The sequence below is a fragment of the Chelonia mydas genome, chromosome 7 (assembly GCF_015237465.2).
Source record: "Chelonia mydas isolate rCheMyd1 chromosome 7, rCheMyd1.pri.v2, whole genome shotgun sequence".
In the NCBI taxonomy this organism is placed as follows: domain Eukaryota; kingdom Metazoa; phylum Chordata; order Testudines; family Cheloniidae; genus Chelonia; species Chelonia mydas.
Window position 1 is genome coordinate 56,681,850 of NC_057853.1, and position 23,846 is coordinate 56,705,695.

At 46.9% G+C, this 23,846-nt stretch overlaps 1 protein-coding gene across 1 annotated transcript in view; it reads right to left on the reverse strand.

The window, feature by feature from the left end:
• Positions 1-23,846, reverse strand: part of ANTXRL (ANTXR like) — a 77,454-nt gene that overhangs the window by 31,603 nt on the left and 22,005 nt on the right. Inside the window, exons 4-12 of the mRNA XM_007069137.4 lie at positions 22,264-22,345; positions 22,124-22,157; positions 19,731-19,810; positions 19,279-19,347; positions 19,015-19,095; positions 18,850-18,910; positions 7,048-7,146; positions 5,133-5,202; positions 1,878-1,956 (exon numbers count right to left, since the gene is read on the reverse strand). Of these exons, the coding sequence (XP_007069199.3) occupies positions 1,878-1,956; positions 5,133-5,202; positions 7,048-7,146; positions 18,850-18,910; positions 19,015-19,095; positions 19,279-19,347; positions 19,731-19,810; positions 22,124-22,157; positions 22,264-22,345 (655 nt within the window). The remainder of the gene's footprint in view (positions 1-1,877; positions 1,957-5,132; positions 5,203-7,047; positions 7,147-18,849; positions 18,911-19,014; positions 19,096-19,278; positions 19,348-19,730; positions 19,811-22,123; positions 22,158-22,263; positions 22,346-23,846) is intronic.

The following is a 23,846-nucleotide window of genomic DNA, read 5'->3' on the forward strand; positions in this document are numbered from 1 at the left end:
GCCGATCAGATAAGATGGTTAGGAAATCGGTAAGATAAGGCTGGAAATAGGTTGGTGGAGGGGCCGGAGAGGAAACCTCAGGAGGAAGGGGAAGAAAAGACACTTACTGTACAGAAAAGGACAGAGGAACCGTCTGAGAATGAGGGCCGAGGAGGCCAGCTTGCTGCTGTTCACAGCAAAGGAAACAGGAGAGAAAGGAAACGGAAGGATCCTCTAAAACGATAAAGAAAGACCTGAATGCATGAGATTCCGCACAAGCCTGAAAACATATTTGCAGAGAGTGGGCCAGACCCTCAGCGGTGCGATCTGATTTCAATGGAGCTAGGCTGCTGCACATCAGCTGAGAATCGGGCCCCTGTTCTTGCTTGTTTTGAAGCTACAAGTGACTTGAAGGGCTGGTGAAAAGTGCCAGATTGACAGCCTTGGAGATTGCAGTCCTCTGTTTACCCCGAGGCAATGGCAATGCATGCCTTCCCCAGCAGCCTGGCTGAGCTCTGACCTGCAGGGACCCCCGCTAGAGCTAAGAGTTCAATCTCCATTAGAAGTGCGTGAAGCACTGGTAACCAAATACACAGCGAGTTAAAATTCACGGTCCGTTACCGACCCAAAACCGGGCCTATCATTGCAAAAGCTTTTGCTGCAGCAGCCTGGGATGGCTTTGAAGGGGACGTAGGTGTAAAATGCTTGCTGTCTGGGTGTCAAATCCCTTTCTCATTGCAATTCTTGCCAAGTTTGGAGGGGGTTTTGAAACCAGGTGAAACAGCAAAAATATCCCTGCTCAATTCCAAGTGACTAAACACTGTGACTTTCCCACAGCTCTGGGATTAAATTTCCCAGCGTGGTAGCTGAAAAAGTCAGACACCTCAGCCATGTGGATTTCGGGACCCATTCCTTCCATGGCCTCTGCGCTGACGCTGCCACAAAGGGGCCCAATGAAGGAATACCATGTGTGATGACAGCTTTGTGACATAGCCTGAGACCATCAACCCCTTCCAATAGCCTTCAGGCGGCACGGACACTGACCAGAACTAAGCTCACCTTGACACCCATGACCTGGGTGTAAAATGCTTGGTATCCAGCTATTATGGCAAACCTCCTGTCACTTCAACTCATGGGTACAGATCCTTAGCTAGTGTAAACTGATGTAGCTCCACTGTTTCTCTGCTGATTTATGCCAGCTGGGGATGTGGGCTATTTTCTCCCCTGAGGTGCAGTGAGCAGATCACTCATCATAGTTGGCTGCTTAGCTTGGATTATTTGATTGCTTCTAAAGTTAATCTTCCCTAAAAGGTCATCTGGGGCTCTTGACTCCTGTCCTGCTCCCCCATGGCAGACAGATGCCAGCCACGGAGCCGCCGCATAGCCCAGCCCTTTCTCTCCCCCTCTCCCATCAGTATCAGCGGCACAGAAAGCTCTCCCTTGGCTGGGTGACAGAACAACCCCTCCAGGAAAAGCTCATCCCAGCACTTGGGGCTACTGTCCCTTTATGGTCCTCCCCATGCCAGGAAGGCCAACCCTTACCCCATTCCAGTGGCAAACACCACCCCCTAATGAATGGGAATGAGACAGGGGAACAGAAGAAGAATACTGGTGGACTGCCAATACTTTCTGGGGGGTTGGCTTCCTCTGGGGGGTCCATGGGCCCCTCCCAGACCAGGTCTGAGACCGGCAGTTCTCTCTCTTTCCTGGGAGGATATTCTTGCACTTATGAATCAGTCGCGATCCATGCATGGGTTGCAATCACTCATGAACTGCTCTCAGCCAGCCCTCGCTGCTTTTTAGTGTGCTGCCAGGATCGGCTCTGCAATCGCGATGGAGAAGAGGCCTTCCCCGGAGAGCAACCCTTTCTTCTCAAGGTGGCTCCATCCCATACTTACACACTGTGTGCTGGTGATGCTGACAGAACTGGAGATGAATGTTAGCCCGCTGTTCATGCTGACTTGGAGGAAAACCACCCTAAAGCACAAACAGATACATTTATTTTTAGTGTCATCTTTATACCCACTGATCCCCTTCTTCCTGGCCATTGGCTCCTGAACACATGTCCTGCCTAGTCAATGCAGTTATGTGACTGCAGGTGCTCACCTGCATCTGACTGTTCGCTTGCCCAAAAGCCAACATTGTTACGTTGGCTAAATTGAGTTGGGGCATATGTTCTTTATTAAGAGACTCCATTCTCCCTGGGGGTACAGGGCACTAGTTCAGTGACTTAGAATGCTACGGCTCAGATATTTGCAATACGACCTGTGCTAGAACGGGAAGCTACAGGTTTAAGCTGCAGCAGGGAATACTGTGGGGTCACAATGGGCTTTCCTTTTCACAGGGATGAACCCTGAGCATCTCCACTGAAATTAACAGACCTCCTCTGGATTTACGCCAGGGTAGCTGTGAGCAGAATCTGGCCTTAGGTTAGACGGCATGTTCTCAGCTGGTGTACATTGTCATTGGTGTACACCAGTTTAGCACCTGTCCCTAAGAGTCTAATTCTGCTCTGGCTTAAACCCCACCTAGCTATCTAAATACTTATCTACCCACCCCCACTATAGTATCTGAGCACCCAATGGGATTGCAGGGGGATAAAACGGGGCACAACTCAACCCTTTAACTTTAACAGGGGGTTGGGTCATGAAGGAAGTTGCTGAGGTGGGTGGAGGAGTCACCATCATTGGCGAGAGCAGAGAAGATCCAAACACAGGAAACTAAATTTGATTCATAAATAAAGACACTTGAAATCCATCCCCCCTCTTTTTTGGGGGGGAGGGGTGTTAAAATTTGAAATTTGCTTGAAATTCAATACAATCTCAATCTGCTCTAGAGTTAGATGCAAAATGCGGGGAGGAGGGGACATCACATACATTCAGTTGACATTCAGAATTGCCGATATTCAAAATTGATGGAGCACATACTCAACACTTAAAGCAATTCCTCCTTCTCTGCTCAGTAGTCTTGTTTACACAGACTAGTCTCTCGGCTACCAGAGATTGTTTAGGGAGAATTAAACTGAACCTCCCATGAAGCAGGAAGACAGACGAAATGCCTGACTAGAGCTCCGGGAGATGAAACCTGAAACCACATAAAGTTTGCCTAGCGCCAGCTTTGTTGCAAATTTGAAGCCTAGCCCAGAATGCGCTAAAAGGTTCACAGACATGGACAAATTTACGTGGTTCCCGTGGTACCTTGTGTAATTTGCAGTTGCAGGGTCAAACCAAATAATACTTGGGAGTTTTCTGCTTTCGGATTTCTTTTGAACCAACCCAAAGAAAAGCTGAAGGAAAAGTCTGTACAGGTCCCTACAAAGCGAACCTCTGAGATCTGCAGCTTTACATCCTGCTCAGATGACTTGGAACTCACATCTCCTGGTGCAGCACCACTACCATCAATCGCATTGCACTGAGGAGAATGTGGCCGTTTGCCAGTGTAGTCAGAGAGCCAGATTCTGTCCTCAGTTAGGCTGGTGTGAATTTGTAGGGATTTTATTTACAATGCACAAAAAGGATCAAAGGGCTCAATCCCCCCCTTGCCCTGCACCTTGTGTAGTCCTTTCTGCCTAAGCAGAGTGGATGTAACATGCCACCAGGTAAGAATGGCTGCATTTCACACCCACTCTTTGCCCTGGTGAAACTCACTACGAGGCACTGATCCAAGCTCCTGAACGCAACTATTCTACGCCCCATGGCACAGATTCCACATTAGTGCGAGACTTCATTCATTACGCCTGATTTACACCAATGTACATGAGAGCAGAAGGATGCCCAGAAATTCAGCCCTCTCATGCATCCATACTATTCCGCATGCCCATGAACAGCAGGAAGTTGTGTGTGGTGATGGAAATGTGGCACAACCGATTATGGTAGGGTTGATGTGGAAGCCATAACTTTCAAACCCAATGTGACGAAGCGGGAATTTTTTTGGAATATTTGTATGAAGAATATGTGTGTCTCAGTTTCCCCTATATGCGGCATTGCTACCTACTGGGTGAAAAGGGCATGTTTGCTCTCAGATCAGGCTAAGACATAGGTAGGAATAGGGCCTAGCTGTCTGGGGCCTCACGTCCCATATCAATGGAGCTCTTGAGAAGACAATGGAAAAGCCATTTGCCCAGACATGGACACCTAGCAACCAATGACCCAGAGAGATATGGACTGCCCCAACTCTCAGCAGGGAGGCCTGAGCCGCCTCTCCTCAGGTCAGGAAGAAAGGACTAGGGGGGAGCAGGGGATGAGGTGGACATTAAGCGTTGGCTCCGGGGCACACATGTCAGACAGACGGGGAGACAGCTTGAACAGTGGGGTTCACTGCAGCTTGGCTGTACTCTGGACTGTGCTTTAACCTTCATTCTTCTGTGCTAACCAAGGCCTTCCTATGTGCGTTCCAGCCGACTAATAAACCCGGCAGTATAACAATGCTGGATATGTCCCTGCAGGTGCTAGCAGAGGAGGTGTATGTTGCTCCCTAAGACTGCACAAGTCTTCCTCAGGGGTCTGTCCCAGTGGGACTTGCTGAGCTCCTGGTGTGAAGCAGGAGTGCTGAAGGCCCTGAGGTCCCACCTAAGGAGGCGGTGAAGCTGCGTGGCTTACCCTGGGGGAAGAGTGAGACCCCCAGAGGGTCTGGCACACTGCAGGGCTCCTCCCACTGACTGTTCCAAAGCTGGGGCTGCAGCACTGACCCTGTGGATCCGTGACACCCGATATGTTGGTTTTGACTCTCTTTTTACCAGCGGACCCAGATGCAATGCTCTGCCCATGTGTTTGGGAGAAGCATCGCACAGTCTGATCCCTGTCCCTCCTGCATGATGCACTGCAGGGCCCAGCTCCTCAAGGAGGCATCACGACGACTAAGTGCACTGGCAAGTTAGGGAATATAGGCCGGAGGGGCTGGCTGCAGCCCCTACCACCACCACTTCAAATGGGGGCAGGAGCCCCACGCTGAAGTGTGCTCAGCCTTGAACGGAGCCATGCTGATCCGCCCCAGGGGAGGGTCTGGTCCATCAGGATGGCGCTGAACCTGCCAATGAACTTCTGAAAAGCTGCACATGCCTGACCTCCTTGCTTAGTCCTTTTTAGGCAAAATGCCTATTGATCCCACCGCCAACGCCCCCTCCCCTTCAGCCCAGGCTGCAGAGCCGTACTTACTGTCCAATGTCTTCTATTACTGGTGCAGGGCAAAGCAAATAGGTGTCTTGAACAATAGTCGGTTTTTCATCTAAAAGGAAACAAGACAGACTGTAACGTACGGAAAGAGCGGCGTCTCCCGAACGGGCTCAACCCGGAGGGGTGCTGTTGACGTCAGTGAGAACTGCAGATGCCAGATCAGGCCCAGTGTGGACATGGCTCAGAGCTGGTCCTTGTCTTTAGGGGCTGTCTTACCTGTCATTCCATGTCACAGCTGTGACATCCAGCTGTGACATCGCCCGGCTCAAACCATTCAGAGGCCACCCTCAGGATGGGTCACCTAAATGTTTGGCTTAGTATTGTATACATTGGACACAGTGTTCTTGTAGTTGGGCTGGTCCCAGGATATTAGAGGGACAAAGTGGGCGAGGGCACATCTTTTACTGACAATCTCTTGACTGTTTCTCTCACCAAGAGAAGTTGGTCCAATAAAAGATGGGACCTCACCGCCCTCGTCTCTCTATTGAGCATCTTGTCTGCTTGCAAAGTCCATCTAACTGCCTCCTCCAAATCAAATCCTCTTGTTTTCTAGCCCAGTACCACTCTGAGGAGTCCCATGCTGTCAGAGAGAAGTCTCTAGCCACCGTCCTACAGTGACCACCCAGTGGGTGTGTGCAGTGGTAGATGCAGCAGAATAAGGATACCAGTTCCATGTTTTGGTGGCTCTGTGACTGGAGCCCCCACTCCACATGCAAAGCATGCCCGTGATGGGGCCAGCTCTGCCCCCTCGGCACTGACTGGTGAGAGGATGGCCAGAGGAGAGCAGCTATCCTCTCCTCCTTTGCAGCTGATGAGTGATCTGGCACTCCCTGCAGCTCCCCATTGGAGGGCGGGAGTGTCACTCCACGGAGGGTAGGTCAGCCAACCCAAGTGAAGACAGATGATTGGCTACAGGCCACCTGGTCTGCTGTGCGCCAGCTGGCTCAGGTATACCCTTGAAGAGGGCTTGCTGGGCTGGGCGGAGCCTGCAAAAGGTGGCTTGGTACTGCTGTCTGCAGGTGCACAGCAAGCCCAGACAGAGCTTCAGCTCAGAACTAGGAGAGGGGCCCAGGGAGCAGCTGAGATGTATGGCCAGAGAGAGACCCAGGGGAACCAGGCTTGGCTAGAAAGAAGCCCAACCATCGGCCCCAGGGGAGCTCCCACCCGGTGTGATTTTAGGGCTAGCATGGGGTGCCAGCCTATACCAATCCTGGAGGCCAAATACTGTCCATAGGGGAGGGTGAGCCCCAGAAGCAGCAGCTGTGTGAGTTTCCCCACACCGTCCCTTGGCCAGCGTGCCACACCCTACTCGTCTGGGGCTGAGAGAGGAGCAGCTCTCAGACGTGGTGGGGAGAGGGGCGTCTCTTTGCCCCATTCGAGCCTTAGTTTGTGTGCTGAGACTGCCCACAAGGGGCCCAATTTAGCACAGTTGTGCTGGGTTTTGTGTTATGATACTTTAGACAAACTCATTTCACAGAGGGACACTTGGTCACTCCCTCCTGAGCCAGTGAAACTGACGTGTGTCTGAGCACAGCATCCCTGGATCAGGACAGCATCAGTCTGTTTTATTAATGGACACGAGAGTGGCGGGCAATTTCACGTCTCCCCCCACAGTACCAGACAGGCTGTATCTGTGTGGACAGCAAGTCAAACCATCTCCACTCTTGCAGTGAGGATGAAAGACCCAGCACAAAGCCTGGGCACTACCTTCAGAGTATGACTTAAGTGATTCCCAGATCTTGGGATTGCAGAGGGATGAATTTGACCCATAGTATGGGACTAGGGCCCTAAAGAATGCCCACCAAAGTCCATGCAAAGACTCACATTGACTCTGAGAGGAGCTGGGTCGGGATCCTTGCGCAATTTAGGGCATAAAACCTCCATCCCATCAACTTACTGATTGTTATGGTGTCATTGATCTTGAAGCTGCAGAGAACTTGATCGATGTTTCTTGCGTGATAAAAGCCGTTGCCTCTGACCACAACTTGAAAGGATTCTGCAAGAGTAAATAGAATGAATGATGACAAATGACTGACCTTTTCCCCCTCCTCTCTCAAAGACTGTGTTTCCGTCTAATCCCACTGGGATCTGAAGTAGGAAATGACAGCAGCTGAATCTTGCTCTGTCTGAATCAAATGATTAACTCTGACCCTGTTGTTATAAACGACTACACTACTCTGCAGTGATAGCCCAAAGCACTGCAGGGTCGCTAGTGCAAACTAGTTGTTTATGGACCATTGCTGTAGAAGAGTGGAGGACTTTTTTTAGTCCCCTAAGGGATATTTGCTTGTAACATTCTCAACAGTGTCATGTTTTGCCTCCTGCGAATTCATTTCCCCAGGGTTTGTTCCTCCCCAATATTTCAAGATCAAAATAATATGTCAGTCCAAACACAGGCCCAGATCCTCAGTTGGTGTCAATTGCTACAGCTCCATTGACATCAACAGAGCTACCCTGATTTACACCAGCTGGGAAGCTGGCCTATAATATATTCATCCAAAATGTGGGATTTGCATCCAGATCCTTATTAGCTAAGCACACACAAAGCCTGAGCCCCATTTACACGGAGGCCCCTGTGTGCTGCTGGAGTGGTGTGAAGTGACCTTGTACAAGACAAGCCCCAAGGAACAGACAGTCTAAGCCAGCGGATGCTAATTAGACTCAGAATGCCTGGGGAGACCTAGAGGATAGTTCTGTCCCACAGCAGAGGAGGGCTGAGTATTTCATTTAGTGGATGGATGTATATAACTTGTTTCCTTTTCACAGCAGAAGGTGGCCATGGGCAATTAGATCCTCCTGAGTCAGGGGAGATGGATGCTCCTCACCTATTTCATCTTTCTGACTGTCATGACTCACGGGCCTCAAACCCGGGGCCAGAGGAGTAGCCATGTGTCAGCCCTCCACTTGGCAGTCTGCTGACCCAGGATGCATGAAGCCCAGCTCCAGTTTGAGGCTCCGCCTCTTATGTCCTGTTAGCAGAGTCCCAAAGCAGCCAATTGGCCCGTCAGCCCTACTTAAGCCAGCAACAGGAAGCTGTCCAAACACCCCGGATTTACCCTGCTCTGGACTATGTACCTGGTGCCTCCTGCTTCTGCTCCCGCAGCTTGATTTCCAGGCGTCCTGACCTGACAAGGCTCCTGACCTCTGACTTGCAGTTCTGATTTCTGGTTTGGCTCCTGCCTCTGACCCCTGGTATCCTGACCCAGCTGACTCTTGACTGCTGACAGTGGACTCTGGATCTGACTGGTAGGTCTGGCTGCCCAGGATGCAGCGTTGACGCTGAGCCAAGCTGAGCAGCTATTTGTCTCCCTATCCCAGTATCATTTCCTTTCCTGTCCATGGACAGGACAAGCAAGCACACTCCTCAGAAGCAGCTGACTCTCCTTGCCACCGTGGCCTTGTCAGACCTTTAAGCAGCATCTGGCCTCGGTCAGTATTTGAATGGGCAACCTTCCAGAAAACAACCCCTTTGGGTGCTAGAGGAAGTGGTGCTGGCTTGTCAGTAGGTGGCGCTCTTCTGAGCCACTACAACCAGGATGGGAGGGTCCTTCTACAGGATCTCAGTGCTATGCAATGGAGTTCAGCCCGCGAGGCCAGAGGGTGATCTTTAAAGGGCCAGGATTCTATGGAAGGAGTGGCCGGGGCCACCCTGTAGCAGGCCAGCCCCAGGTACCAAGACCAACTGTTTGGCATTTAGTGACTTTTGAAAGTGTGGCTCTGCCATATGCCTAGACGAAAGATGCTATGATAGCATGATGGGTCTGATTCGGTTCGCACTAGTCCTGATTTCCTCCTGAGTGACTCCACTTTGGTTGACACCCATGTGAATAAGGGAGGCACCAGGCAACTATGCATGACAACTCAGGGCACAATACTCCTCCCAGACCCGCATGGGAGATCTCCTCACCAGTATGCTTCTATCCCAGCAGCAGCTCCATTCCCAGAGAAATGGCAGAGTGGAGACTCCTCCCCCACACAATGCGGATTAGAGAGGAGAGTTTTGCCTTGGTACAAACCCTGGTGAAACATGACCTTTCTATCCACACAAGGGCCAACCTGTGCGAGCCTCGTGGGAGTTACAAAGAGATTGGCAGCTGCCATTTTTCTTCACGCTCTCTCTCCCTCCCTCCCGCACCCTGTCCCCAGCAGAAACAAACGGTGGCCCAGGAAAAGGCTGGCCACATCAGATGCTCCCCAGCTGTCTGCTGGTCAGAGCGCTAGCAAGCGTTAAAGCTGCTGCTCTGGCTTGTGCGGCTTCTGTTGTGAAGGGGGAAAAAAAACAAAAACCTGTGATATTTTTCCTTCATAAGTAACTGTGTTTTGCTCCGGTCAGCAGGAAATGCCTCTTCAGGCTTTTCAGCTCAATTGCCCCCACCTGTCACCTAAGCAAGCACAGAAGAGAAGAAGGTAGGAAGGATGGTCTAGTGGACAGAGCACTGGACTGGGCCTTAGGGGCCTGGGATCATTTCCATCTCTGCAACAAGCTGCTGGCATGATCCTGGATAAGTCGCTTCTCTGTCTCTAAAATGGGGACTGTACTTCCCTCACAGCAGTGACTGGACTGGGAGATGCTCAGACACTCCAGTGGTGAGGGACATGAGGAACTGAAAGGGGGGTTGCCTTCATCAATTAGCAAACCTGGTTTCGAAGGCAGCGGAAATTTCAAACTTCCCCACTAGATCCCATGGGAATAAGAAACAGCTTCTGTTTCTAACAGGGCCTGATCGGAAAGGCACACAGACTTTGACGTGTTTGAAATGGGAACCCTAGATCATCAGACAGCCCGAGTCTTTATAATGGGCTAAACCCAGTCATAGGATCATAGAAATGCAGGGCTGGAAGGGACCTCGAGAAGTCAAGTCCAGCCCCCTGCGCTGTGCCAGGACCAAGTAAACCTACACCATTCCTGACAGGGGTTTGATCAACTCTTCCAGTGATGGGGACTACCTCCACTACCTCCCTTGGAAGCCTATTCCAGAGCTTAACTACCCTTAGAATTAGAAAGTTTTCTGCAATATCCAACCTAAATCTCCCTTGCTGCAGATTAAGCCCATTGCTTCTTATCCTACCTTCAGTGGACATGGAGAACAATTAATCACTGTCCTCTTTTATACAAGTCCTTAAGATATTGGCAGACTGTTGTCAGGTCCCATTCAGTCTTCTTTTCTCAAGACTAAACATGACCAGTTGTTTTTCAACCTTTCCTCAGAGGTCAGGTTTTCTAACCCACCCGTAGCCTGAACTCCCCTGATCTCGGAGGATGTTTGTAATCCCGCTGCACATACAGTTCTGAATCTTGCAAGTGGCCCCTATAAGGCACTGACCCAAGACCTCCAGCCGAACCCTCCCCAACCTTGGGATGTCCAAAATTCTGCATCTAAGTTCCGCAGCATGTGGCCATCTCTACTTCTTAGTGCTCTTGCCTAAATTCAGTGGAAAAGAAGGGTAGATTTTTTCAGTCTTTCTTTTTATGTTTCCCCCACTTCAGTGGTTTAAACCTTCAACCCACAGGACAGCACGACTGAACACGGGACCAGCCCACAGTGTGTGCATTGGAAATGGAAGCTGCTTACGGACTGCACAATCAATGGGCCGCTTTGCTCTCACTGGGCACACAAAACTCTTATTGTCATAGACTGTTGTGCACTCGGAAGGAGAGAAAATTAATCCCCATTATAATAACAATGCAAGTTCTATGGGGAGAGCAGGCCTCTAAACAGGAATGAGAGACCCACCTAATAGTGTAACCCTATTGCTTGCTGTTTGGGTCTGCTAGGGACTGCTATTAGCCAAGATGAGCAGGGATGGTGTCCCTAGCCTCTGTTTGCCAGAGGCTGGGAGTGGGCTGCAGGGGATGGATCACTTGATGATTACCTGTTCTGTTCATTCCCTGTGGGGCACCTGGCATTGGACACTGTCGGAAGACAGGATACTGGGCTAGATGGACCTTTCGTCTGACCCAGTAGGGCCATTCTTATGAGCATGGAAACTGACTTTGGAGCTAAAATCCCAAACTTGTCAACAAAGATTCCTCCATCACTTGGAGTTTTTACATTAAGATGTGATGTTTCTTTCTAAAAAAATATGCTCTGGCTCAAACACCAAGATATGGCTTCTATGACTCGATGAATATGGGCTTGGGGCAGGAATCACTGGGTGAAATTCCCTGGCCTGTATTATCTTCTGGCTTTAAAATCTATGAGGTTCAAGGGGTGCAATGCAACTCCCAGAGAAGGAGCAGGATGCAGGATTGTAGTGCAACTCCCTGTGCCATTAGCATGGGGTGTTAGGGCCCCTCAATCCTTTTAATTGTGGAACCCATAGCTCCCTCAGTGGCCCACCCCTGGCATTGCCCTCCACACTAGCTGAAGTGGTATGCACCCAAACATTCCCTTGCCGTGCTGAGAAACCCAGCAGGGTAACTGCCTGCGAGCCAGGACATGAAACCAACCGGGACACTTCAGTGTCTGAGCTGACTCAAACGCAACCAGCTTCCATGGTGAAAAAACGCACCAGTTTGCTACAATTTCTTTCAGAGCCAGAGCCTCAGCTGGTGTAAATCAGCATTGTTCAACTGACTTAATTGGAATGATGCTGGTTTACCCCAGCTGAGGTTCTTCCCCAATGGTTGTAAATGGGTGATTTGGGGTTTCCTCTGACGCATCCAGCACAGGCCATTGCTAGAGGCAGGAGCCCAGTGCTAAGACCCAATATGGCAAATACTCCTCATCCATAGAACAAACAAGTGAAAGGCCCAGCGCCACACCATACTCCCCTGTCTGTGTAGCAGGTTGGCACGGACATCAACCTGGATGAGATGGGAATTCTGCTTTTACTAGTCTACACTCCTGCTGGAATTGCAATGGCTGGAGATCTGAGGAGCTGTCGGTTGTGACAGGGAGGACGCAATGCACAGGGCCTATGGATCAGATACAACCACAGCCAAACGGACATGGAGGAGACTGTTCCCTCGAGTCTCCAACCATTCCCATTGTGACACCATGGTTTGCCACTCACTCCTACACACCGAACAGAGGTGAAGTCTGACCCAGGAGCTCCAATCCCCAACCCGTCATTAGCTCATCCCCCTCTCGGGTACACTCCTTGGGGGAAGTGGTACCGTGCCACGATAGCCAAGAGTGGCCCAGGGGGTGTCATGGTGAGGGGTGAGGATGGAATCTTCCTGCCAGGCTCAGGTTGCGCCGTAGCCACTAGGGTAGAATTCCATTGACATCAGTGGGCCTGATTCTCCTGTGACACTGGCATAAATCAGGGCTAAATCCATGGGACCCAATAGTCACCCTGGGACAGAACAGCATAAATGAGATGAGAATCAGGCCGACTGACTTCAGTGGAGTTGTACCTGATTTACCCCAGTCTGAGTGAGATCAGAATCAGGCCCAAGATACCTTTGTTTACCACATTTAATAATGGATTAAACAATTTCCTCAGGACATTTACTTCAGCAACTGCAAACCAGCGTACATGCTCCAAGCCATTCTCCTTATTCAGCCCAGACTCACGGGGCCTCATCCTGATTCTGCTTTCACTTGCACTGGAGTAAATCAGGAGTGACTCCTCTGAAGGTAATGAAGTGACCCCAGCGCAAACAAGAGCAGGATCAGACCCTCCTGTCCTCAGTTAAGGCTTTGCAATGCGGCAATGGGACTCCGGTGTCTCATAAAATACATTTCAAATGTGGTATCGTACAAAGTTCTTAAGAACTACAGATGCAAATGGGCCTCAGCTAGGGCAGCAAGTTAGCCCTGCAACCAAAAGGTTAAGGCCCAAAGACACGCTTCCTTATGGACATATATGTACTCCTGTGCTTACTACCAAGTTCCATCTGGATCTGCAAAGGCAGTGGCTCAGGTGACTGCTAAGAGTTTGTGTGGATCAGTACTCCATGATCTAAGACTGCATGCTAGGAGAGGGCACTGGTTTTCTGGCATGGTGTTCTACAGAGACAACGCAAGATTTAGGGGAACGTGAAGAGCTGGAAAGATATTTTGGAGAGAAAAAGGAGCTCCTGTAGTGAACAGCCCATCTGCAAAAGCAGAGCTGCACACGGGAAATACCTGCAGCAGCTTCAGTGCTGTGTATTAACGCATGTAGCCCGTGTTCTACCATCAGTTACTCACTTTCTGCTCCCAGCAAAGTCATTCAAGGCAAATTTTTCAAAGGCGTCTAAGTGTCTTAGGAGCCCAAATCCCTTTGAAAGTCGATGGGACAGATCCCTAAGTCACTCAGGCACCTTTGAAAATTGTACTCTCAGGCCCCAATTTAAGCATGTGCTTAAACCCATCCCACTCAGCAAAGCACTTAGAGAGAGGATTTCCAGAGTGTCTACAGGATTTAGATGCAGAAGTCCAATGGGACTGATGCACCTAAATCCCTTTGGCACTTTGGAAAACCTCCTCCTTAAATACATGCTGAAGTTTAAACCGGTGCTTCAAACAGTGGGGCTCAAGCACTTGCCTAAAGTTAAGCATGTGCTTTGGTGCTTTACTGCAGATGGATGGTCTGAATCAGGGAGCTGAACGCACAGAAGTGGGCCTGTTTATTATGTCATGATTCGCATCAGCACCCAATGCTCCTTAAAATAAATTAAAACAGACTGAGGGCCAAATTTAACTATCTGTTACCCCAGTATTAACCTGCATTAACTCCAGTGACGATAATCGAGTTACTCCAAGCCTGATTCATATCATGCACCAGTTTACACTGACGTAAACCAACTTACTTCACTGCAGTTACTCTTGATCAGAATCAGAGACTGCTCCTTGACACCAAGGTAATTGACAGCAGGGTTTGACCCAGAATGTGGACGTGGGTTACACTCCCCTCTCGGCCCATGGCACGCTCTAGTGGCAGCTGTACATGTATATCCTTGCATACCAAGTCTTGCCCTCTGACCCGTTTCTTCAGCCGCTAACTTCAAAATTATCTCACCATCTGGGCAAGATAATATTTTTTTTGTCCGTACATAAAAGCAACACGTTAAAATGAAACAGCTGTTTGCTTTGCTGAAGGAACAGGCTTTCAAATACAGCAGCCACAAAGGTGTAATTACTATTAATGTTCGTGGGTTTTTTTTTTTAAAAAAACACCATCACTGTGAATACAGAGGACTCTAAATGCAAAATGTTCACAGTAACGGCCTCATCTGGGAGTTTAATCTTGTCAAGACAGTTTATCCGTCCTGCCCTTCCTCTCACTGTCACTGCAACTTTGCACAGATCTTCCTACAGCAGCCCAGAGCCCCCATAATAACCTGTCCACATGAGCACATGGGGAACAATATAGTTTCAATAACAGTCTTGTATGGAAATGTAAACAGTCAAGGCTGGATTGTGTTGTTGCTATTGAGCAGTCCCCCCTTCAGATGCTATGGAGCATTAATATATTCGGGATGATGGCCTGTTGAAATGGCTAATTCTATTTAATTTTGGGCCCTGGCTCTGGCTGCGTCCTTTTCTTTCTTAGTTACTGTCAGATTCTAGATTGTTGCTTTTGACAAGACAGCGAAGGGAAAAAGGTCAGCAGTGAAATAACTGGGCAGCGCTGGCAGCGAGATGGTGGGTTGAAGCTGGTGCGCCGTGGCTGTGCTGTCGGCTTCGCTTCTCTGACTCTGATGAGGAGCTGACTGCTTGCATCCACACCTGGGAGTTGACGGGGCCAGTAGGATGCCACATCCAGCAAAACCTTTCAATCACATCTGTGTACCGAGAGCCTAATCAAAGCAATGATGCTGTCAAACAGCAGACCCAGCACCTCCAATTCCACACTGATCGCCTGTTTACAGGCTGCATGTCTTGGTCACTTTCAATCAGAGGGAACAGAAAGACCTAAGTACATTTCCCCACATAAGGAACTATAAATTTGCAGGGTCAAAAAGAATTAAGCATCAGAGAGCTGTCATAACCCGGCTAGATCAATTTGTAAATGGATGTACCAGCCAGCTCCATCTCAGACATACAGCCCCCAGACTGGAACTAGTCAGAATTCAGCTAACGCCACGTAGCAGTCATTTCCTCAGCAATTTATTAAACCACTGGCACCTCAAAAGCAAATCTGAGATCATTGCTAAATAGTAAATACACATATAATGGTAATTATTGTTCATAATGAACAGGCAAAACCTGCTGTGGTCCCTATTCAAGCAAAAGTCCCATTGACTTAGTAACACAGAATCTGGCATTATAGAATAAAGATTAAAAATTGTCAGTGAGAATTATGAATAACCCCCCAATTAACCACTACGCCCCCACTTTGGTGAATTTCATGCAAAATGCATGGCTGGCTCCAGGATGTGCATATTTCAGCGCTGAAAACAAACAAGCTTTACTGTTGGTTTAAGGAAACTTCCAAAAGATCTAGAGATAGGAATTTATATGTACACATCTGTGTGTGTGTGTGTGTGTATCTATATATCTGACTGTCTGTACTATATCTCTGTGTGTGTGTGTGCATATATGAGTTAGACGTTAACAAAGATGAAGGAATAAACTGTATAAATTACACTGCATTTAAACAAAATAACAACTGTATATTGTTGTCCAGGGATATTGATGCAGGTAAGGATTTGCCACTTTATCAAGGTTTTTGGATCCTCCAAATATTTATTAATAGGCACAGAGCTCATACAGAACCATGAGCAGTGGCCCCCGCTTCAATGAAATGACCCACCAGCACTGTGCAAATAACTGATTGTTTTGCTGAATTTTGATTGAATTTTAAAGTGTTTTGGGCTGACCCAAAAATAACATTTTTCAGAAATGTTCAGCAAATCAAAAAATTAAAAAAAAAAAACATTTTGGCTCGAATTAAACATTTTGCTCACCTCGAAAGTCACATATGTATTTCAGTTAATCTTTTAATCTATTTCCGTCAACAAAATGGGGAAAGTTGTAGAACTAATAAACCAGGAAGAGGAACAGGAAAAAATTTTTCTTGAAATATGGCTTTTTTTAAAAAAAAAAGAAGAGAGAGAACTGTTCAAGAAAAATTATCAACTTTGCAAAATCTTTCATTTTTCATGAAATTTTCATAACTGTTTTATCAAAATGTATAAAAGCATGTTATTGAAATGGTTACTGAAATTTTTCATTTGACAAAACCAGGTTTTCAGCAAACAAACAAATCTGATAACCATTTCCATACACATTTATATTGAAAATGTTTGCCAAATAAATAAAACAAAAAATGGGTCCATTTCAAACCCTTATTAATTGAAAACAGCTTTGAAATTTTGTGGTTTTTCACCAAGTTTTTCCTCTGTTTTTTGACCAGCTCTACTAGGATTTTTTTTTAATCAGTAAGCTTCCATTTTTAATAATTCACGGATAATGTCTTGTGGCAAATATCTTCTCCGCCTTTTCTCCTTTGGGAATATTCAGAAGAATAGCGGAAACACCAGAGGATGTTTTAAAATGAAATATGTAATGCAATATCCTCCAGCAATTGACGTGTGGGAATGAAGACTGAACAAAAATTTCTCTTCTCTGCAATATTTACTAGATTTTCCTCAAATTACATCGTTGGTCTGACATGCTCGGAATCAGCTTTCATGCACCATTGCTATTTTATATGTGCTCATTTTTGTAATGGATAAGCAAATGAATGCAAGACGGTAGCATAAGCTCTAAATAACCATGCTGTAAATTATACCTTACAGCAAGCTTATGGTGTCATTATTACTCTGCTGCAATAGTCTTCTAAACAGACAAAAACACAGCAAATGAATTGCTAACACAAACCAGAAGGGTTACATGTTCAATATACTAAACACGAAAGGCATGTCATTAGCACCAGCTCCCCTGGGGATACTTTGCATTTACCAAACACACTAGCAATTCTTTCATTACGAATATGCAAAATGCTAACACTTTACAAACCACCAGGTATCTTGGTCTATGCAGTTCATTATTTCTGTTTCAGTAAAGCTCCGATCACCTTTCCTTAAACCTGAAACATCCGTGTGTGTTTTACAAAATCATCGCTTTGACTGCTTGCAGTTTCTAATAGAGCCAAACACTCTAATATTTCCTGAACATTGTGACACAGGTTGCAAATCTATTGGTACACTAAGTGGGTCTTTTGTTCAGAAAATAAGCAGCACTTGGCATTCTTCAGATGAAAGGCAAGATATGAGGTGTCTTCATTATTATTTTCATTATTATCAGAAAAAAGAAAAGGAGTACTTGTGGCACCTTAGAGACTAACCAATTTATTTGAGCATAAGCTTTCGTGAGCTACATGCATCCGATGAAGTGAGCTGTAGCTCACGAAAGCTTATGCCCAAATAAATTGGTTAATCTCTAAGGTGCCACAAGTACTCCTTTTCTTTTTGCGAATACAGACTAACATGGCTGCTACTCTGAAACCTGTCATTATTATCAGAGCTGGTCATCATTTTCCAAATTTTGAAATTTTGACAATATTTCAGTATGCTGGGAAAAGATCAGGAAAAATGTAAACAAAATTGCCACTAAATTTCCTTATGTTAATTGACCAGTTATATTGCTGGTCAACAATTTTTGAATTTGAAAAAATAATAAATCAGGAAACATTTCTGGAAAATGGCTCACAATCTTTTGACCTTCATAACCAACTTAATACTTTCCATTCTGGAGTCCTTAGCCAGGTATAACGCCTACTGATTTCAAGGGAGATTTTTCCTGAGTAAGGACTGTTGAATTTCAGCCACACAATACTGTAATTTCATGCAAAGTACTTTCCAAAATCTTTTCCATGATTGTAACACTTGAGCATGCCCCTGTTTCTGCAAACCCTTCCTCGAGTAAATATCTTCCCCTGATGCATGCAAAATCATATCACCTTGTGCTTTACTCATGCTTAATTTTCAAGCAAAGCAAGGCTGGGCCTACGTCAGACTGTGGATGGGAGGTATCCAGAAATGGGCTAGCAGGAACAAGCAGCCTGAAAACTACTCAGTTAGTACAGTGATGGGTGTGGCTTCTAAACCCAGACAAAGCAATCTTTCCTCATTTGAGTAGTCCAATTTAAGTCACTGGGACTACTCACGTGAGTAAAGATTGCTTATCTATACAAGGGCTATAAGAGCAGAGCCTAATATTGTAATAAATGGCTGAAATTTTCAAAGTTGGCTTGGGGATATAGGAATCTAGGTCCCAAAATGGTGTAACCACCCAGAAGCCTAAATCCCATTGCCTTTCTCTTACAATTTGGTTCCTAAGGACCAGATCCTCAAAGCTATATCGGTGCCTAAAGATACAAACAGGCATCTAGTGGGGTTTTCAAAAGCACCTATGCAGGTGGGATGCCAATGGGAGTAAAGAGCCTAAAACCCTTTGAGGATCTGTGCCTAGGTGCCTCTCTGTATCTTTAGGTACCCAGACACCTTTGAAAATCCAGCCATGAGTCACTTTGGAAAATGAGATAGGCTCCTAAGTCACTTGGGCACTTTTGAAAACACTACCCCAATTCCTACTAATTTCAGTTCCCTTCAGTGGCTTTGAAAAGCTGACCCTATCTTTACATTTGTAGCTTCCTTCTTGAGCTGAGCACGGACTCACTAGGCCTTATCTAAAGCCCAGTGGGAGACTTTCCATTGACTTCCATGGGCTTTGGATCTGGTGCTTTTGTAGGGAGCTATCAGACATTTTTGTAATTCCACTCTCATTTGCCATATCATTTGATTTCAATATAAGCTCACCTCCTGCACAGACACTGGATGGTTCAGCTGCCAGGATCTCAATACAGGATTTCTTCAGAATCTAAGAGATGAAGATAATGGGATTTTTGATCATTGGTGTTGTTTCGCCACTTAATGAATGTGGGAAAGGGCGCATTTCTCTCGCTTTTGGAATACCCCACTCACCGAATCAATTGTGCCTCTCAGGGCATAAAAGCCGCCAGTTACCGGGAAAACGTGATCAATGCTGTCAGCAATTGTCGACAGCTGCAAAGAAAGACCATCATAAATGCACAAGACAAACAAAATTGCAGCATCTAAAACCGAGCCTATTTGCTCACAGGCAGAGCTCTGACAGGTATGGATTTATGCACCGGTAATTAAGTAAATGACCTCATTTGATGCTGTGAATGGGTGGGGAGAACAAAAAAAAAAAAGTTCCCAAATTACCTGAGTTTCATTAAAGTCTTTCACTCCAACACAATAAACGATAGCTCCAAGGCTTCTGGCTCTGTCGGCCTACATGAAAGACACCATTACATGCAAAGCCACATAAACTGGAACCAAGAGCAGATACTCACAAGTTTGACACGAACCACTTAGGGTATGTCTACACTGCAATTAAAAACCCGCTGCTGGCCCATGCCAGCTGACTTGGGCTCGGGCGAAGGGCTGTTTAATGGCAGTGCAGACGTTCAGGCTCAGGCTGGAGCCCGGTTTCTAGGACCCTGCAAGGTGGGAGAGTCCCAGAGCTGGGGATACAGCCTAAGCCAAACGTCTATGCCGCAGTTAAATAGCCCCAGGAACACAAGGTCAGGTCAGCTGACATGGGCCAACCATGGGTGTCTAATTGCAGTGTAGACATACCCTTAGCTACTTGGGTAAACTCAATGAGGACTTACTTCTTTCTCAGCATAATAAAACTGAACCTCTTGCAACTCCCCATCTGTCAGAGCAATAATCACACTAGCTGTCCGGAGTCCTGCAGGGGCGAGAGTGAAAATGGCTGGGGTTAGGTATGGCTGTTACAGAAGCTTTGGCAATGGATAAATAAGTTTAGGCAATGCATCCTTCTTTGCTGACAAATGAATACAGAGCTCTGAAGCTCAGCTGATGTACAGTGACTGCAATGGAGCTATGCCAATCTATGCCAGCTGAAGATCTGACCCAGAACAGAGTGTTATGAGCCAAATCCTGCTCATCTTCATCATACAAGCAGCACAAGGGAATCAATGGTTTCAGAGTAACAGCCTTGTTAGTCTGTATTCGCAAAAAGAAAAGGAGTACTTGTGGCACCTTAGAGCTCACAAAAGCTTATGCTCAAATAAATTGGTTAGTCTCTAAGGTGCCACAAGTACTCCTTTTCCTTAAGGGAATCAGTGGGGGTCGGGAGGGTACTGCTCCAGCAGCATCCATGCACAGACCTCCCCAGAAGCCTGCTGCCTCAGGTCACCCCTTTTCCTGCCTGGATCCCACTGAGGATCCTCCAGTGAACCTTGTGGTGGGGTGAGGCCAGAGGGAGAAGGGAGGGGGGAATCGCCCCTTGACAAGCATTTCTGAGTGTGACCATTGCAGAGAAAGGCAGCAGGGATCTGTGGTTCAGGGGGTTCATTCATAGAAGGGGATGCCAGTTCCTGTGCCATGACAGAGCAAGCTGGGGTGATCTCCCTAAGGGATGCATCCAGCCATCCCAATGTCTCCTCCTGCAGGTCAGAGGGGAGCAATTTCCCCCCCCCCCCCCCCCACCAAGGTGAGTATAGTGAGCAGGATTTGTGTGAGAACTCCTGCATTCCTTGTGCAAGAATGCACACTGAAGTCAGTGGGGATTCCAGGTGTGCAAAGAATGCAGGAGCAGGCCGAGGGGATAAAATTCACCCATGCGTGGCGATCCAGCACATGGTTGATGCACCCCTTACATCCCACCTAAATCTTCAAAATAGGTCTTAAGGGGTGCGCCGGCTTTGTTCCAGATGAGTTTTAGCCACAGTGAGTAGCCCAGTATACAGCAGAGCAATGTACAGCCAAATATAGCGCTCTAGAAAAATTACTTCCAACCAGTACGTAAATTGTGGCTCAGACACACATCTGATGTCACTTCTTAGGTCCAGCAGTTAAAATACAAGCATTGGGGGAGACCAGGGATGTTGTTTTTTAAAATAATTTCTTTCTGTTTCAAATGTCTTTCCAGTATTACCGGAAATTTAAGAGCCTGATGAGTTTTGACAGGTTTCTTATGCCATGCAGTCCTTGCCATGTCATGTCATAGCCACAAACATGAAGCCTTAAAGGTGACCTGCAGCTGGGAAAAATGGGTCTTGACCTCGCTTTTTTTTTTTTTTTTTTTTTAATAGTTGAAGAAGGCTGGGAAGATCGTTGCTGTTATTTTATGTTTTACATTTTTCTTCTTCTTCGTACTTTACTTTGTCATGTCGACTCTTTTTTTTCCCTGGAAAACTAGTAGGTTCATTGACTGAATGAAAGGAGAGGCCATTTTTATGCAGGCTCTTCAGAATTCTGTTTTTCTTAACACCTACTTAACTCAAACACCAGAGAAACTCTTGGGAGAAGGGCACTTTTGTTAAAACTTCACCACTAATTCAATTAGGATCCTAGCGAGTGCCTAACCCATATCTCTGCATCCTTCCAGGAGACCTCCAGCAACATAGGGAAGAAAAGTCTTGACATCCCTGATATAGCCAAGGTAAAATGCAAGCAGGAAAAAGACATTCTTTAAATGTTAAGCCACCTTTATGCACAGAAGCAAAAAAGGACACAAACATACTCCCCCACCCCTACTTTAGGTTACTTTTAAGTTCAGAAGGATGGAGAGCCTGATCCCAAGCCCAGTGAAATCAATGGGACATCTCCGACTGAATGCAATGGGTGTCAGATCGCACTCACAGCAATGCTGACAGTCAAATGAGAGTTTGGGGTACATCAGGCAGACAAGATTGGATGCTTCAAAATGGAATGATACATGTAAAGCCCAATACTTCTAGACTGCGTCCAATCAGATGAGCAATTACTAGGCTCACTGCATGGAGCACTGGGTGCAATTCTCCAGCCTGTGTTATGCAGGAAGTCAAGACTAGAAGATCACAGTGGTGCCTTCCGGCCTTAGAATCTATGAATTTGAAAGCAGGGCTTTAATCAAGCTGGAATGGAAAGACAGTGTAATACTAGCTCCTCCCCCAACATTTCTTTCTTCCACGGGTTAATTACAGGTCATGCTGACAACCCCATCCTCCCCAGCTTCTCAGTGAAAATAAATTATGGCAGTGATAAGTGTCCCTACCTCCATAGTTTTCATGGTAAATCTGTTCATTTGCCTGCAACAAAGAGTAAAAAGTTATTATCTCTTTTTAGGTAAACAGGGGCAAAAGAAGCAGAAGTTAAGAAGTATAAATCAAAGCGAGAAGTTTCCACAGTGTGTACCCTTTTAAATCCTTCATGCATGAATGTATCTCCTCCAGGCACTTCAGACTGAAGAATCTCAAGCCCCCGTCTTATGGCTTCCCTTGAAAAGAGAAGAATTAAAAAAAAAAAAAATCTCATTTTCCTGCTTTGAGACATTCCTGAAACCCAGCAAGATATGCAGCCCCTGAGAGCATTTGATCAGAATAGAACAATGCACCACCACAGACACATGGGCCAAAGGGTCAGTAACTAACAGCATCACTACAACCCAACATTCTGAAAGCTGCCCTGCACCCAATGGCATATAGAAATGGATCCAAGATATAACGTCATGGCAAAGACATTTGAAGGATTCTGTTCTGTGGTTGCAGTGGGGGTATATTGTAATTAGGGATCGGACCAAATTAAAAAAAACAAACATATAAATTCTGGCAAACTTCAGCCGGGGTTGAAAATCCGACGGCCCCAATCACTATAAAGTGCAAACCAAAACTCATGATTTGGACAGCCCTCAGGGCTTAAATCTTGAGTCATGATCTGACCCAAAATAACGATAAGAGGCCAAAGTGTATGAAAATAGCATCCGAATGTTGTGGGTTTCCTAATCTGAAAAGTGATCAACCCTCTTTCCCCCGATAAACATCTGGGGCACAAACTGTTCCTTATCATGGGACAGATTCTGGTACTGTCACTTTTATCTTGAATAGCACCTTATTCCATGAAGGTTCACTCAAAGTCCACTCATGGAAGGTACCACTCAACTTGAGGGTATCAGAATCATAGCTGTCTGTGTATGTACAGCGCCTAGCACAATAGGGCCCTGATCCTGTCTTGAGGCCACTAACAACAACAGTGTGGAACAAAGACCCCAAAGGAAGGACCTAGGAAGGCCAAAAGTCAGATGCTGTGGAGAAACATTCATAAACACCCGGGACATTCTCCCCAGCCTTTGTTTGGTGATCCAGCCATTTGGGCAGCACAGTAATAAACAGCAAGGCAGTGTGAGTTTTTGTGGGACAGAGGTGAAATCTGAGGCTGTGAGAAGGGATGTCCCTGGGGCGAGGAGTGCATTCTGCCCTTTCAAAGTGTAGGACGAGCTCAAATGGCACTTGGGGAACGGCATATGGCAGGGGGGTTAGATCAGGGACTGTTTTAATGCCAGTTTCCAACATCGCCACAGGGTTAGCATCGACCTTTCACCTTGCAAAGGGCAAATCCACCTGAGCAAGGTAAACACAAGCTAGCTCCGGCCTCTAGACCCCCACTTGGGGCCTGATCCGAAGCCCAGTGAAGTCAATGGAAACACTCCAGTTGGCTTCAGGGCCAGGCCCCAGAATCTGCAGAAGAAGGATCTGAGAGGCTGTCTCCAGATGTTGGTTAGACCATTCCAATTCCCCTCTCCTCCCTTTAAGAGGTGCTTCAGAGTGACGTAGGCACACAGCACTACCAGCACCAGACACATAGGAAGAGATGGCCAGTGTGATAGACATAGCGGAGGGGAGAGGGAAACAGACTGTGTGAGGGCAAAAGTTCAGCCCTAAGTCAATCAACAGAGAGTGAATCTGGTTGCAAAGGAGGGCAGAAAAAGGAGGTTTGCTGCA